Source organism: Macaca thibetana, chromosome 2 (assembly GCF_024542745.1).
Source record: "Macaca thibetana thibetana isolate TM-01 chromosome 2, ASM2454274v1, whole genome shotgun sequence".
Taxonomy (NCBI): domain Eukaryota; kingdom Metazoa; phylum Chordata; class Mammalia; order Primates; family Cercopithecidae; genus Macaca; species Macaca thibetana.
The window spans coordinates 149,167,932-149,183,913 of NC_065579.1; the positions used below are offsets into that span (position 1 = coordinate 149,167,932).

The 15,982-nt window shown below is 43.7% G+C and overlaps 1 protein-coding gene and 1 pseudogene across 1 annotated transcript; both read right to left on the bottom strand.

Annotated features, from left to right (window-relative positions):
- Positions 1-8,563: 8,563 nt before the first annotated feature.
- On the bottom strand, positions 8,564-8,625 carry LOC126949474 (uncharacterized; annotated as a pseudogene).
- A 5,590-nt stretch (positions 8,626-14,215) lies between these two features.
- On the bottom strand, positions 14,216-15,080 carry LOC126949175 (nuclear transport factor 2). Its single transcript, XM_050781808.1, has one exon. The coding sequence runs from the start codon at positions 14,998-15,000 to the stop codon at positions 14,617-14,619; it is 384 nt and encodes a 127-aa protein (XP_050637765.1). The 5' UTR covers positions 15,001-15,080; the 3' UTR covers positions 14,216-14,616.
- Positions 15,081-15,982: the final 902 nt, after the last annotated feature.

Genomic DNA, 15,982 nt, shown 5'->3' on the forward strand with positions numbered 1-15,982 from the left:
GCCTGGCACCTGGAAAGTTCTATGTAAAATGTTAGCTCTTGCTGTTGTTGGTGTTCACATCTGAGGACGCAGGTCCCAGTCCCTGAACATGGCTGGCCCAGACGTTACCTTGGAGCCACAGTCAGGTCATGGTGCTTTGGCGGCTAGAAATGAGATTGGATTTCTAAGCCTGCCTGATTCCTGATCTATTTGCTGCTCTGGCCTCTGGCAATTACAAGATGATTTTACTCCCCTCTGTGTCAATGACTTTTGGATGCCTCCATTTTTGTAGTTGCTTCTCATGTCTGCTCTGTATTTCAGATCATTTCCAGAGAAGATGATGACATTGGAAGGAGACAATTACCCGCCTCTAGTCCTGACCCTTCACTCAAGCCCCAGGGCTGCCTCAAACAATCCATGGCCATGGCACCTTCAGCCTCTCCTTTGCATCACTGTCAGAGCTGTCCAGGTGGGTTCTGCTTGGTTGTGGGAATCACAGGCCTTGGACTATGGGGATGACTTGATGAGATAGTTCCCACATGGCCCTGAGAATTTTTACTGGGAAGCATCTCTTTCCTTCACCTGGATGATGGTGCTATAGGACTTGTGCAGATTAGGAAGGAAACCCCTGGTTTCAGAATCAGACTGACCTTAATTCAAGTCCAAGCTACCCACTAGCATTGGGCAAATTATTGTACTCAGAGTCTAATAACACACAACTCAGAAACACGTTAGCAAAAATTAGATACATGTAGATAATGCACACAGGAAACATTGCACATAGGCATTCAATAAATTTCTTCTCTTCTGTTAAAAAGTATTGTTTGTTCTGTTTACATTTACTTATGTTTTGCATTTTTTTTCCTGTAAAACTTACATGTGGGGCCAGAGCGTTCCAATTTGCTTGTTGCCCTTACCTGTAGGGGAAGCGGACCTTAGCAGGTTTGGTATCCAGTGCAGCAACCCAAAACTATTGCAATTAAATGAATGAATTTATATCAAACTGACTCCAGAAATGAGTTTTTAAATTTAAATTTAATTTAATTTTCGTAGAGATGACCGCGGGTGGGGGCGGGGGTGTGGTCTTGCTATGTTGCCCAGGCTGGTTTCAAACTCCTGGCCTCAAGTGATCCTCCCACCTTAGCCTTCCAAAGCGCTGGGCAGAAATGAGCTGAAGTGGCCCTTTTATTTATTTGTATTTTATTTACTCATTTTTGAGACGGAGTCTCGCTCTGTCGTTAGTCTGGAGTGCAGTGGCACAATCTCAGCTCACTGCAACCTCCACCTCCTGGGTTCATGCAATTCTCCTGCCTCAGTCTCCTGAGTAGCTGGGATTACAGGCATGCTCCACCACACCCAGCTAATTTTGTATTTTTAGTAGAGACAGGGTTTCACCATGTTGGTCAGGCTGGTCTCGAACTCCTGACCTCAGGTGATCCACCCACCTCGGCCTACCAAAGTGCTGGAATTACAGGCGTGAGCCACTGCGCCCGAATAGTAGTCAGTTTTTCATCTGATTATACAGAGCCAGCCCAGAAAGAGCTTTGCTTTTTTTTTTTTTTTTTTTTTTTAATAGGGATTGTTCCTGAAAGGTAGGTCACTGTCATCTAGCTCTGTTTCTTCATGCTTCTGAAGTCTCATGACCGATGCTGCAGTGGGGAAAGTAAGCAATTGCCTCTGAAAACAACCACACATAGATCCAAAAGAAGTCAAACAGGTTCTTGTCTCTTTCAACAAATAAGTGCATGACTTCCTTAATAAAAATAAACTAGCTCCCTCCACATTGGCAGTGGAGGTAGCCTCCAAATATTGTACAAGGTGAACTTATACCAAAAAAAATTTATTGTTGATCTGAAATTCAATTTTAACTGGACATCCTGCATTTTATCTGGCAATCATAACTAGGAAGCAAGGAAAAGTGGTGGTGGTAGGTTCTGTGTGAGAAGAAGGGAGAGGAAAACGTGGATGACGTGGGCAGGGCCAGTGCCCACTTGTGAAATAAACAGGATTTTTGTGGACAGACGATTTTAGTAAGTGAAGCAGTACACTCTTGCTGGGTTTGAGTCCAAGACTCTGAGCCATCGAGGGCTGGTGGGTTTTGAGTTCTTTTCTTTTCTGCTTTTGAGATCGTGCCTGACAGAGGTCCTTTTCACCTCACTGTCCTCAGAGAATGAGACTCTTCATGCCAGCCCAGATCTGTTTGTTCTCTGAAGAACAAACATTCTGAGAAATGGAACATTGAGAGGAAAAAGAAGAGATATGCAGTGAAATGCCTAAAGTATAACCTAATCTGGGCCAAATGTAGCCCACAGGATCCTAAAATGAGACACGTGGGCACCTCCAGCCTCTAATTACACAGTGAGGATGACGCAGATTGGCTACAGTTTGGGTTGCTAGAGAGTACACAAAACCAGACATTTCTTTTCTTATGGGAAGTGGGGAAGCAGTCACTTTGGAGATGATGGGGTGGAGAGAAGGCATGCATTTAATTCTTATCAGCATGAACATGTTTATTTCAACCTAATATAGTTTTTGAGATTTAAAGCATCCAAAACGTCCTGTATTTTACAAAATGAAATAAAGATGAAAGAGCTTAACATTGCTAGTTATTAGGGATAATGGAAATTTAAAACACAACAAGATACCACTATCTGCCTTCTAGAGTGGCTAAAATTAAAGTACAAAACAAACAAACAAACAAACAAAAAAACCAGACAGCACCAAGTGCTGACGAGGATTTGGATCAATATGCAAAATGATAGTTACTTTGGGAAAGGCGCTTGGCAATTTCTTACAAAGTTAAACATACAGTTAGCATAGGACCCAGAAATCCTACCCCTGTCAGATGAATAACCCAGAAGTACATCAACTCAACTAGTAACTTGATAAACAAATTGCGGTACCTCTAAACAGTGGAATACTACTCAAATGAAAAGGAACAAAGCTACTGATACATGCAATAACTTGGATGAGTCTCAAAAGTATCATGTGAATGAAAGAAGCCAGACATAAAAGGCTATATTTCATTTACACAATATTTTGAAAAAGGCAAAAAACTATAGGGGCAGAAAGCAGATTAGTGGTTGTCTGTGGCTGGGTGTGGATGATAATTTTCTACAAAGGTGTATGAGGGAATTTTGTGGGGTGACGAAACTTTGATATCTTGATTGTGGTGGTGGTTATAAAATGGTATCTGCCAAAACTCATTGAATATATGCTGTAAAAGGATAAATTATATTTTGTGTAAATTATACTTCAATAAACCTGACTTTTTTTATTTTTTATTTTATTTTTTTTGAGATAGAGTCTTGCCCTCTCGCCCAGGCTGGAGTGCAGTGGCATGATCTCGGCTCACTGCAACCACTGCCTCCCAGGTTCAAGCGATTCTCATACCTCAGCCTCCCGAGTAGCTGGGACTACAGGCATGCACCACTATGCCCTGATAATTTTTGTATTTTTAGTACAGACGGGATTTGCCACTTTGGCCAGCCTGGTATCGAACTCCTGACCTCAAGGGATCTGCCCGCCTTTGCCTCCCAAAGTGTTGGGATTACAAGCATGAGCCACCGTGCCCAGCCAATAATCCCGGCTTAAAAAAAAAACAACAACGAAGGGATTATTTATTTGAGACAGGGTCTTGCTCTGTTGCCCAGGCTGAAGTGCAGTCGTGCAATCATAGCTCACTAAAACCTCGATCTCCCTGGCCCCAGCAGTCCTCCCACCTTCCAAGTAGCTGGGACTGAAGGCTTGTGCCACCATACCCGGCAAATATATATATATATATATATATATATATTTTTTTTTTTTTTTTTTGAGACAGAGTCTGGATGTGTCACCCAGGCTGGAGTGCAGTAGCGCGATCTCTGCTCACTGCAAGCTCTGCCTCCCGGGTTCACGCCATTCTGCCTCAGCCTCCTGAGTAGCTGGGACTACAGGTGCCCGCCACCACGTCCGGCTAATTTTTCTGTATTTTTAGGAGAGATAGGGTTTCACCATGTTAGCCAGGATGGTCTCAATCTCCTGACCTCATGATCCGCCTGCCTCGGCCTCCCAAAGAGCTGGGATTACAGGCATTAGCCACCATGCCTGGCCAATACTTTTTATTTTTAGTGGAGACAGGGTCTCACTATTTTGCCCAAATTGGTCTTGAACTCCTGAGCTCAAGCAGTTCTCCTGCCTTGACCTCCCAAAGTGCTGGGATTTCAGGTGTGAGCCACCATGCCTGGCCCTAAGAGTTTTTCTTAAATATAATATTGCTATCACCTATATTAATGTCAGCTAATATTTATTGAGTATTTAATATGTACTAGTCATTGGGCAGCATATAATACACACACACGTGTGTGTGTGTGTATGTGTTTACACATAAGATGATTTAAAATATGTTAGACGATTATTATGTATATTAGATTATTTTATACACACATGGATAGATATTAGAGTGATTAGTAGATGAAACTAAGGCTCAGAAAGGTGGAGGAACTTGCTCCGGGTCACAGGGGCAGTAAGTGACAGCACTGGGATTTGAGCCCAGTCTCTCTGATTCCAGAGCCATCACAGCTTGCTGTCTTAGTTCAAAGTGTAAGCATAGACAACTCACACATAGCTAGTCAGGGTTTCTCAGCCTTGGCACTATTGACATTTTGGGCTGGATAATTTTTTGTATGGGGAGTATTCTGTGCATTGTAGGATGTTTAGCAGCATCCCTGGTCTCCACCCACTAGATGCCAATAATGCCCCTTCAGATGTAACAACCAAAAATACCTCCAGACATTGCCAAATATACAATGGGGCAAAGCAGTCTCCACACCCAATTAAAAACACTGATATTTTAGTGTTTCTCTTGTGCAAGATTTCCCAAGAGAAGACTCGCATGGAACCACTGAGAATACGGAAGATCCAGAGAATAAATGTGGTATATTTGGATAGCTGGGTTGATGACTTAATTGTAGCACTTGGGTCCTGGGTAAATCCCTAGAAGTAAATTAATTCTGCGTAAAACTTATGTGAATAAATATTTATGCACATGGACATAGAAACATAAAGATGAAACTATAATGTTTCATGAAAAACACCCATGCCAAAATGCACGTTTTTCCCTCTTATGCAGTCACCCTGGGAGGCTTTATGCTTCTGCCAGAGGTACATCATTCCCCAGGATGGTGCCAGGCCTGCCTTTGCAACCAACCTCTGCTTTGAATTCTCTACCTGTGGCAAGTCTTCCTCCTTTTGGAAACAACTAGAAGTTACCAAGGATGATGAGCAAGTTGGACAATCAAATTAGGTGATCATATTATGTTTTTTTCCCCCAAAGAAGACATGACCGTGAAGAAGTAAGATTGATCTTTCTCTGCAGTTTATTCAATGATTATCATACATTGGCGATTTCTTTAAACAAATCATACAATAATGATACTAGATGCCAGTCCCTGAGTGCTTACAATGTGCCTTGTAGTCTGCAATAATCATCTCATAGAATCATAAGAATTATCTGACCTATCACCATATACAAAAATTAACTCAAAATCATCAACTTCCTAAATGTAAGAGCCAAAATCGGCCGGGCACAGTGGCTCACGCCTGTAATCCCAGCACTTTGGGAGGCTGAGGCGGGTGGATCAAGAGGTCAGGAAATCGAGACCATCCTGGCTAACACGGTGAAACCCCGTCTCTACTGAAAATACAAAAAATTAGCCGGGCATGGTGGCAGGCGCCTGTAGTCCCAGCTACTAGGGAGGCTGAGGCAGGAGAATGGTGTGAACCCGGGAGGTAGAGCTTGCAGTGAGCGGGGATCACGCCACTGCACCCCAGCCTGGGTGACAGAGCGAAACTTCGTCTCAAAAAAAAAAAAAAAAAAAAAAAAAAAGAGCTAAAATCATAAAACTCTTGGAAGAAAACATCAGTGTAGATCTTTTTGACCTCGGATTAGGTAATAATTTCTTAGATATGACACTCAAAGCATAAGCAATTAAAAACATGTAAGTTGGGGCCAGGAGCAGTGGCTCACGCCTGTAATCCCAACACTTTGGAAGGCCAAGGCGGGCAGATCACCTGAGGTCAGGAGTTCAAGACAAGCCAACATGGCGAAACCTTGTCTCTACTAAAAATACAAAAAATAGCCAGGTGTGGTGGTGGGCGCCTCTAATCCCAGCTACTTGGGAGGGTGAGGCAGGTAGAATTGCTTAAACCTGGGAGTTGGAGGCTGCAGTGGGCCAGATAGTGCCGCTGCACTCCAGCCTAGGTGACAGAGTGAGACTCTGTCTCAAAAAATAAAATAAAATAAGTAAAAAAGAAACTACATAAGTTGCCGAAGGTCATATAGTAAGTAAGAGGCCTCGGTAACATTTGAAATCAACCTCTAGGCCACTGGGTCTCAACCAGCAACCAGCAGCATCAGCAATGCCTGGAAATTTGACAGAAATGCACATTATCAGATCCTATCCAAGACCTACTGAATCAGATATTCTGGGGTTCTCAGATTGGGGTGGGGCCTAGTAATTTGTGTTTCAATATGCCTTACAGATAACTGAAGCAGCCAGTTTGAGAAGCACTGTGCTGTGCTAGGTGATACTGCCACTCAGAGCCTAAACTAAGGCAGGTGTGTTAAAGATGAAACCACAAGACAGATTGGAGAATTATTTAGAAAGGTAAGAGCCCTGTGGCCAGGTGCGGTGGCTCACACCTGTAATCTCAGAACTTTGGGAGGCCAAGGCAGGTGGATCACCTGAGGTCAGGAGTTTGAGACAAGCCTGGCCAATATGGTGAAACCCTATCTCTACTAAAAGTACAAAAATTAGCCGGGTGTGGTGGCAGGCGCCTGTAATCCCAGCTACTCTGTAGGTTGAGGCAAGAGAATTGCTTGAACCCAGGAGACAGAGGTTGCAGTGAGCAGAGGTCACGCTGTTGCACTCCAGCCTGGGCAACAAGAGCGAAGCTCTGTCTCAAAAAGAAAAAAAAAAAAAGAAGAAGAAGAAGAAAAAGAGTTCTGGCTGGGTGTGCCATAATCTCAGCACTTTGGCAAGCCAAGGCAGGTAGATCACTTGAGGTCAGGAGTTTAAGATCAGCCTGGCCAACATGGTGAAACCCCCATCTCTACTGAAACTAAAAAAATTAGCTGGGCTTGGTGGTGGGTGCCTATAATCCCAGCTACTCAGGAGGCTGAGACAGGAGAATTGCTTGAACCCAGGAGATGGCGGTTGCAGTGAGCCAAGATTGTGTTACTGTACTCCAGCCTGGGCAACAGAGTGAAACTTCATCTCAAAAAAAGAAAGTTAAGGGTTCTGTTTAAAAGGCAGCTGGGATTACAGGCATGTGCCACCATGCCCAGCTAATTTTTGTATTTTTAGTAGAGACGGGATTTCACCATGTTGGCCAGGCTAACTCCTGACCTCAAGTAATCCGCCTACCTTGGCCTCCCAAAGTGCTGGAATTACAGACGTGAGCCACTGTGCCCAGCCAAGTATGTAGTTTCTCTTGGCCTCTTTCCTCTTCTGTAAAATGCTGATACAAGCCTTACCTTTGAGAGTTGTATTACATGAGATTATACAGGTAAAGCTTTTAGCATGTTAAGCCTGGACAAGTAGGGGCTTAATAAAGGGTAGTTTTTAGGCCCACATCATCTCTCTCCTGGACTCACTACTGGTCTTCTCCATCCCTGATCACCCCACCCAAGCGATTCGTCTCTATCTCTGACCCCAATTATCTAACTTTCAGCTCTCTTACTCCGTTTTGCTCACTGTGCCTGGTTTTCAGTTGTATTGAGGGTTTGGCCCTTTTATTGTCTCCCGTTAGCCCCATCCGCTCCCACACTCTGAATGGGATTTCTCTCCTCTCTGGCTAGACCACAGGTCTGTCCCTTTTGCCAGCGCCATTGATTTCCTTGACCCATATTCTTTGCAGTGCTGACCTTAGGAAACTTTGAGCTCATTGCGGTTATTTGTTGGCCTTCCCACATTCCACCTGAGCTGCTGGATGCTGCTAGAGAAAGTGACATAACAAGCTGCTCCTTATGGGTCTAATCTCAGAGTCCTCAAGCTGCTCTTAATCTCTTTATTTTCCCCTTTGAATGCAGCCATCTCAAACCTTCTCCAAACTCTTCTGACCTCCTACCACAGCACCTTCCTGCTTCCTCTCAGCAGGTGATCTCGTGGTTTACAGAGGAAATAAAAGCGTCTATTGATTTCCTGTCATTGCTTCCACAGATTGACCTCCATCTACCCTTGTCCTCTCTTCTGCCCCTTTGCCTAATACTTCTATTGTGCTTGGAGCCCCTTTCTTCAGGCCTACGACCGCCCCATACACCGTTTTTTTTTGAGACAAGGTTTCACCCTGTCACCTAAGCTGGTGTGATCATAGCTTACTACAGTATGACCTCTTGGGCTCAAGCCATCCTCCCACCTCAGCCTCTCAAGCAGCTGGAACTATAGGCTCACATCACCATGCCCCACTAGTTTTTTCTTGTTTTGTGGAAATGGGGTCCCACTATGTTGCCAGGCTGGTCTCGAACTCCTGAGCTCAAGTGATCCTGAGCCTTCCAAGGTGCTGGGATTACAAGTATGAGCCACCACACCCAGATGGGCCCAGTAGGGGCTATGCTAATCTTTTCTGTACCGTTCCAATTTTAGTGTATGTGCTGCTGAAGCGCACACTCTACTGCCTTTTAAAAATCTTTTTAAAATTTATTCTACCTTAAATTCTAGGGTACAAGTGCACAACGTGCAGGTTTGTTACATAGGTATACATGTGCCATGTTGGTTTGCTGCACCCATCAACTCGTCATCTACATTAGGTATTTCTTCTAATGCTATCTCTCCCCCAGCCCCCCACCCCCCAACACGCCCTGGTGTGTAATGTTCCCCACCCTGTGTCCATGTGTTCTCATTGTTCAACACCCACCTATGAGTGAGAACATGTGGTGTTTGGTTTTCTGTCCTTGTGATAGTTTGCTTAGAATGATGGTTTCCAGCTTCATCCATGTCCCTGCAAAGACATGAACTCATCCTTTTTTATGACTGCATAGTATTCCATGGTGTATATGTACCACATTTTCTTAATCCAGTCTATCATTGATGGACATTTGGGTTGGTTCCAAGTCTTTGTTATTATGAATAGTGCCACAGTAAACATACGTGGGCATGTGTCTTTATCATAGAATGATTTATAATCCTTTGGGCATATGCCCAGTAATGGGATTGCTGGGTCAAATGGTATTTCTAGTTCTAGATCCTTGAGGAATCACCACACTGTCTTCCACAATGGTTGAACTAATTTACACTCCCACCAACAGTGTAAAAGCATTCCTAATTCTCCACATCTTCTCCAGCATCTGTTGTTTCCTGTCTTTTTAATGATTGCCATTCTAACTGGTGTGAGATGGTATCTCATTGTGATTTTGATTTGCATTTCTCTGATGGCCAGTGATGCTGAGCATTTTTTCATGTGTCTGTTGGCTGCATAAATGTCTTCTTTTGAGACATGTCTGTTCATATCCTTTGCCCACTTTTCGATGGGGTTGTTTGTTTTTTTCTTGTAAATTTGTTTAAGTTCTTTGTAGATTCTGGATATTAGCCCTTTGTCAGATGGATAGATTGCAAAAATTTTCTCCCATTCTGTAGGTTGCCTGTTCACTCTGATGGTAGTTTCTTTTGCTGTGTGGAAGCTCTTTAGTTTAATTAGATCCCATTTGTCTATTTTGGCTTTTGTTGCCATTGCTTTTGGCGTTTTAGTCATGAAGTCCTTGCCCATGCCTGTGTCCTGAGTGGTATTGCCTAGGTTTTCTTCTGGGGTTTTTATGGTGTTAGGTCTTACATTTAAGTCTTTAATCCATCTTGAGTTACTTTTTGTATACAGTGTAAGGAAGAGATCCAGTCTTTCTTTAATCTCTTTTTTCTATACATACTTATTCAATAACTTATTTATTTTTATTTTTACTATTTTCTTTAGAGATAGGGTCTCACTCTGTCTCCTGGGCTGCAGTGCAGTGGCACAATCTTGGCTCACTGCATCCTCCACCTCCCGGGCTCAAGTGATCCTCCCACCTCAACCTCCCGAGTAGCTGGGACTACCGGCGTGCACCACTATACCTGGCTAATTTTTAAAATTTTTGTAGAGACAGCGTTCTTGCTAAGTTGCCCAGGCAGGTCTCAAACTCATGGCCACAAGTGAGCCTCCTTCCTTGGCCTCCCAAACTGCTGGGAGGCATGAACAACCACACCCGGCCCCCAATAACTTTTAAATGCATTTAAATATCTTTCAAATAATAATCATAATAATAAAACACCATCGACTTTGACTCCATTCCTTCCTGCAGCCACCCTATCACTATCCTTCCCTTTATAGCTAAGCCTCTTCAAAGAATTGTCTGTGCTTGCCACCTCTACTTCTTCCATTCTGATTCACTCTTCAGACCTTCATCATCTGGCTTTGCCTCCACACTCTGCTAAGCCAGCTCTCTCTAAAATAACAAACGCTCTTCCTTGCTGCCAAGTGTCCTGGACGCTTGACCACTCTATGACTTTTAACACTACCGACGCATCCTCTGTAGGAGGCTGTTTCGAAAGCGACTCCTGGTATTCACTCCCTTTTTTAATCCCTTCCTTTTGTGTGGGCTGAGCCTAGTATCTTGCTTCTAATGACTAGAATAAGACAAAAGTGAGATGGAATGACATAGCACTTCCAAGATGAGGTTATAGAAGACTCGCTTACACTCTTTCTTGGATTCTTCTTTCAGCGTTGCTCTGGTGAATGAAGCAAGCTCCCATGTTGTGCGGTGCCCTGTACAGAGATCCCCATGAGAAAGATCTGAGGCCCTCAGTCCAATAGTCCTTAGAAAACTGAATCCTGTCAACAATTGAAACAGTTTGCCAACAGTTTGGAAGAGGATCACTATCTAGAGAAGCCTGCAGATAAGACCACAGCCTTGAGTGACACTTTGATTACATCCTTGTAAGAGACCCTAAAACAGAGGACCCAGTTAGGTAGTGCAGGACCCTGTACCCACAGAAATAGTGTGTGGTGTAACAAGAAATGTATTTGGTCTTGGTCTCTGGTTCTTGGGACAGAGCTCCTAAAGCCCTTGGAATTTCATGAGTTTCTTTTGTTAATCATAATGAAACCTTTTTGGTCACATCTGAGTTTACATTAATGAGGTAACTTGCCCCTAGATAGCCTCAGGATGGGGCTGGTCACCAGAAAGACCAAGTGATTATAAGGTTAGAACTTTCAGGCCTACCAACAGACCTCCTGGAAAGGAGTAGAGATTAAGCTCTTTGAAAACTCTTGCACAACAATAATAGTAGGATGACAGGAGGGTGGTGAACCCCAACTCCACAAGGACAGAGCTCCTATTCTTGGGATCCTTCCAGACTACACCCCATGTATCCCTTCATCTGGCTGTTCATCTGTTCTGATTAAAACAACAACAACAACAACAACAACAACAAACCAAACTTCATGTAGTGAGCCAAGATTGTGCCACTGCACTCCAGCCTGGGCTGCAGAATGAGACGCTGTCTCAAAAACAAAACAAAATAAAAACTTCAGCCAAATTAAATTTAAAGGAGTTTAATTGAGCAATGAACGATTCATGAATCGGGCAGCCCCCAGAATCACAGCAGATTCACAGAGACTCCAGTGCAGCCACATGGTGGAGGAAGACTTATAGACAAAACAAACAAAAACAAAGAATATGACATACAGAAATCGGCAGTGAGGTACAGAAACAGCTGGATTGATTACAGGTTGGCGTCTGCCTTATTGGAACACAGTTTGAACACTTAGCTATCTATGAATGAAGTATGGCTGCTGGGATTGGCCAAGACTCAGTTATTGTAACAGGCACATACTCCTAAATTAGGTTTTCTTTTTTTCTTTTCTTTTTTTTTTTTTTGAGACAGAGTCTTACTACGACACCCACACTAGAGTAAAATGGAGCAATCTGGGCTCACTGCAACCTCCGCCTCCCAGGTTCAAGCAATTCTCCTGCCTCAGCCTCCTGAGAAGCTGGGACTACAGGTGTGTGCCACCACGCCCGGCTAATTTTTGTATTTTTAGTAGAGATGGGGTTTCACCATATTGGCCAGGCTGGTCTCAAACTCCTGACCTCAAGTGATCTGCCCACCTCAGCCTCCTAAAGTTCTGAGATTACAGGTGTGAGCCACCACGGCCGGCCACTCCTAAGTTAGGTTTTCAATTTTGTCTGACTATTAAGCTAGGTTACGGTTCATCCACAAGGACTCAAATATAGAAGTATGGAATCTTTCTCAGGCCATTTTAGTTTGCTTTAGCAGTACCCTTTATGATAAACCATAAATGTAAATAGAGTGTTTTTCTGAGTTCTGTGCCCCATTTTAGAAAATTATTGCACATGAGGAGATGATTGCACCCCAACTTACAGTGGGTGGATCAGAAGCACAAGAGGCCTGGACTTGAGACTGGCATCTTTGGTGGGAGCAGTCTTGTGGGAATGAGCCCTTAACTTGTGGGATCTGACCCAAACTCCAGGTAGATAGTGTCAGAATTGAACTGTAGGACACCCAACTGGTGTCAGAGAATTTTCAGTGTGGAAAAAACCCTGTACACCTGGTGTTAGCAGTGTTCTGTGTGACAGTGTAGAGAGACAGAATGTGTTTTATCAGACAGTGAGATAATAAATGTGTTTTGCTTTCAGCCACTAAATTTTGGTTTAATTATTTTAAATTTATTTTTTGAGACAGAGTCTTGCTCTGTCACCTAGGCTGGAGTGCAGTGGCACGATCTTGGCTCACTGCAACCTCCACCTCCCAGGTTAAAGAGATTCTCTTGCCTCAGTCTCCTGAGTAGCTGGGATTACAGGTGCCCACCACCATGCCTGGCTAATTTTTGTATTTTTAGTAAAGATGGGATTTCACCATGTTGGTCAGGCTGGTCTCGAACTCCTGACCTCAAGTGATCCTCCTGCCTCAGCCTCCCAAAGTGCTGGGATTACAGGCGTGAGCCACCACGCTTGGCCTTAAAATGTATTTTTAATTGATACATAATAATTATATATAGTTATGAGGCTGGAATAAGTTTTACACAGGAATAGATATTAAATACACCTCCCTTCTTAAAACTACTCTCCCATGAATTTCCACAACTGCTTTTCATCCCAACTCCATCTCTTGCTCTCTTTCCTTTGTGGGCTCTTCTACTATTGCTGTTTTTCAGCTCCTGCTGTTTCTCCAAGGTCTTCTCTTCATCTCTGTATACATTTTCTTGCTGTCTCATCCATTCAAATGCCATCTATAAGCCAGTGATCCCTCAAGTTTATATCTGTGGCTCTCTGGAGGACCAGACCCATATATTCAACTGCCTAAAGGGAATTCCCACCTCGACATTGGTCTCACAAGACACGGACTCAGCACGTCCAAAAAGGAACTTGTCACTTCCCATCAGACCCTGTATCCTTCTGTGTTTCCTGCCTCAATGAGCCACAGTCACCCGGTTGCTCAAACCAGAAACCTGAGAGTTGTCTTTATTTGTTTTTTCAACAAATATTGATGGAGCACCTATAATGTGCCAAACTGCTTTAGGCTCATGGATAGTGACATTCCTGTGGGAGACAGACAATGAGGATAATCGACTATAATAGTATGTTAGAGTGCTGCACACACACACACACACACACACACATACACATACACACACCCCATACACACATCTCACAATAAGTGCTATGGGGAAAAATTGAGCAGGCAGAAGAATGCATATCAAGGTACATGAGTTGTAATATTAGGTGGTGAGAACAGACCTCTCCAAGAAGGAGACACTTGAAGAAAGAGAGGTCTATGCTATGTGAATATTTGAGAGAAGAGCATTTCAAGAGGGGGCAGTGAGTGCAAATGCCTTGACCAGAGTCTTAACTGGGGGTTTGGGGAACAGCAAGGTGGCCAGTGTGGCTGGAACAGAGAGAGAAAGAGGAAGATTTTTAGTGATGAGGTTAGTGAGGTACCCAAGTCCAGGTCATGGGCAGCATTCTTGGCCATTGTAAGGAGCCTGGGCTTTACTCTGAGTACAACAGGAAGCTGTGGGAGGGTTTGCAGTGGAGAAATCACATGATCACTCTGGTTACTATCTTTAGAGTAGGTTGTAGAGAAACGATTCATCTCATTTTTATCTCTTAACCCCCAACTCCTACTTTTCTCACTAAACCCCATTTATTTTACCTCTTAAATATATCTTGAACCCATCTACTTCTCTTAATTTCTTTTTTTTTTTTTAAATTTTTGTGGTTTTATTGTATCATGAGGCATTGAAACATCTGAACAAATCAATGTCTGGGCGGTGAGGCAGCTGCTTTCTCCTTCACTTCTTTGGGTTACTAGAGCAACTTGTCAGTAGATTAAAAAAAAAAAAAAAAAAAAAAAAAAAGGACAACCTTTTGCATTACTTAAGTCTTTCCAAGGCATGCGCTGGTACAACACAAATTTCTCCCATCAGATGCAACTAGTCTAGTGTCCAAACATCATGCACAACACCTCGGTGGCAGCAGCGCACTGCGCCCACTCCCGCCGCGGCCCTGCTCATTTGTGCATGATATTTGGAGCATCTGGAGGAGTGGGAATAGTATTGGGAAGAGGAGGGAGGAGGAAACAGCGTGAGTGCCTAGTTGAGAGGAGGTCAGCCGAAGTTGTGCAGGGCGAGCCTGAACATGTCATTGGTGCAAACCCAAGCATCGTTGATGTTCTTTAATAGGAACATCTGGTGGAACCCCATGATGGGGTCTTCATCCGCCTTAAGCTGGCCCACAACCATGCTGATGATGCAGCTATCTGGAGTGGGCTGATGGTCCTGCGCGGTGATGCTGTGCTGGATTTTCTGGAACGGAAGGCTAGACAACTTCTCCACAATGGCAGCTTTCCCCTGGAACTGTTGTCCTTCCCACGTAAGGCATGACGCGTCAATGTAAATTGCGCCTAGTTGGGTTCTATCATTATCAAATAACTGGTAGTAATGTTGAATGAAGCTGGATCCAATCTGCTCCCAAATTGGCTTGTCTCCCATTCTGGAGCGTCACCCGGCCTCACGGAGACCCGAGGGGCTGGCACGATGGCGGCAGCGGCGGCGGCAACCCAGCGCGGTCACTTCTCTTAATTTCTATCGTAACTACCCAAGTCAACAGCATCCTTCATTGAATAATTCATTCATTCATTCATTCATTCAATGAATACTTACTGAGCAGCTATTATGTTCCAAGCACTATTCCTATTCTCCATGCTTGGAACAAGGCAATGAAAAAAAAAAAAAAAAAAAGGCCGGGCGCGGTGGCTCACGCCTGTAATCCCAGCACTTTGGGAGGCCGAGGCGGGCGGATCACAAGGTCAGGAGATCGAGACCACGGTGAAACCCCGTCTCTACTAAAAATACAAAAAATTAGCCGGGCGCGGTTGTGGGCGCCTGTAGTCCCAGCTACTCGGGAGGCTGAGGCAGGAGAATGGCGTGAACCCGGGAGGCGGAGCTTGCAGTGAGCCGAGATCGTGCCACTGCACTCCAGCCTGGGCGACAGAGTGAGACTCCGTCTCAAAAAAAAAAAAAAAAAAAAGAAAAGAAAAGAAAAGAAAAGAAAAAAGAAGAGACTAGCCTGTATGGAGCCTACATTTCTCCCTCGGATTTATTGCTTTTTAAATAACTTGACTTCTCTTAAGTTGTCTTAGGAACTTATTTGGTTACTTGCTCATTGTATCCTCTCCTCACCAAAGTGTAAATGTTGTGAGATCAGGCACATTATCAATTTTGTTCACCAGCCATATTCTCAGTGCCTAGAATAGCACCTGTTACATAATATGTACTCAATAAACACTAATTGAATGAACAAAATACTGCAACAGACTCCTAATTGGTCTGTTTCCAGTGAATTTTAAACTTTCTTTGACTTTGACCCACAGTAAGAAAAATATTTTGTGCTGTAACCTAGTAACACTTACACACATGCATGCATGCTTATAGGTGCATATGTAAAATTAAAAGTATTGTTATGTGTGGTGCC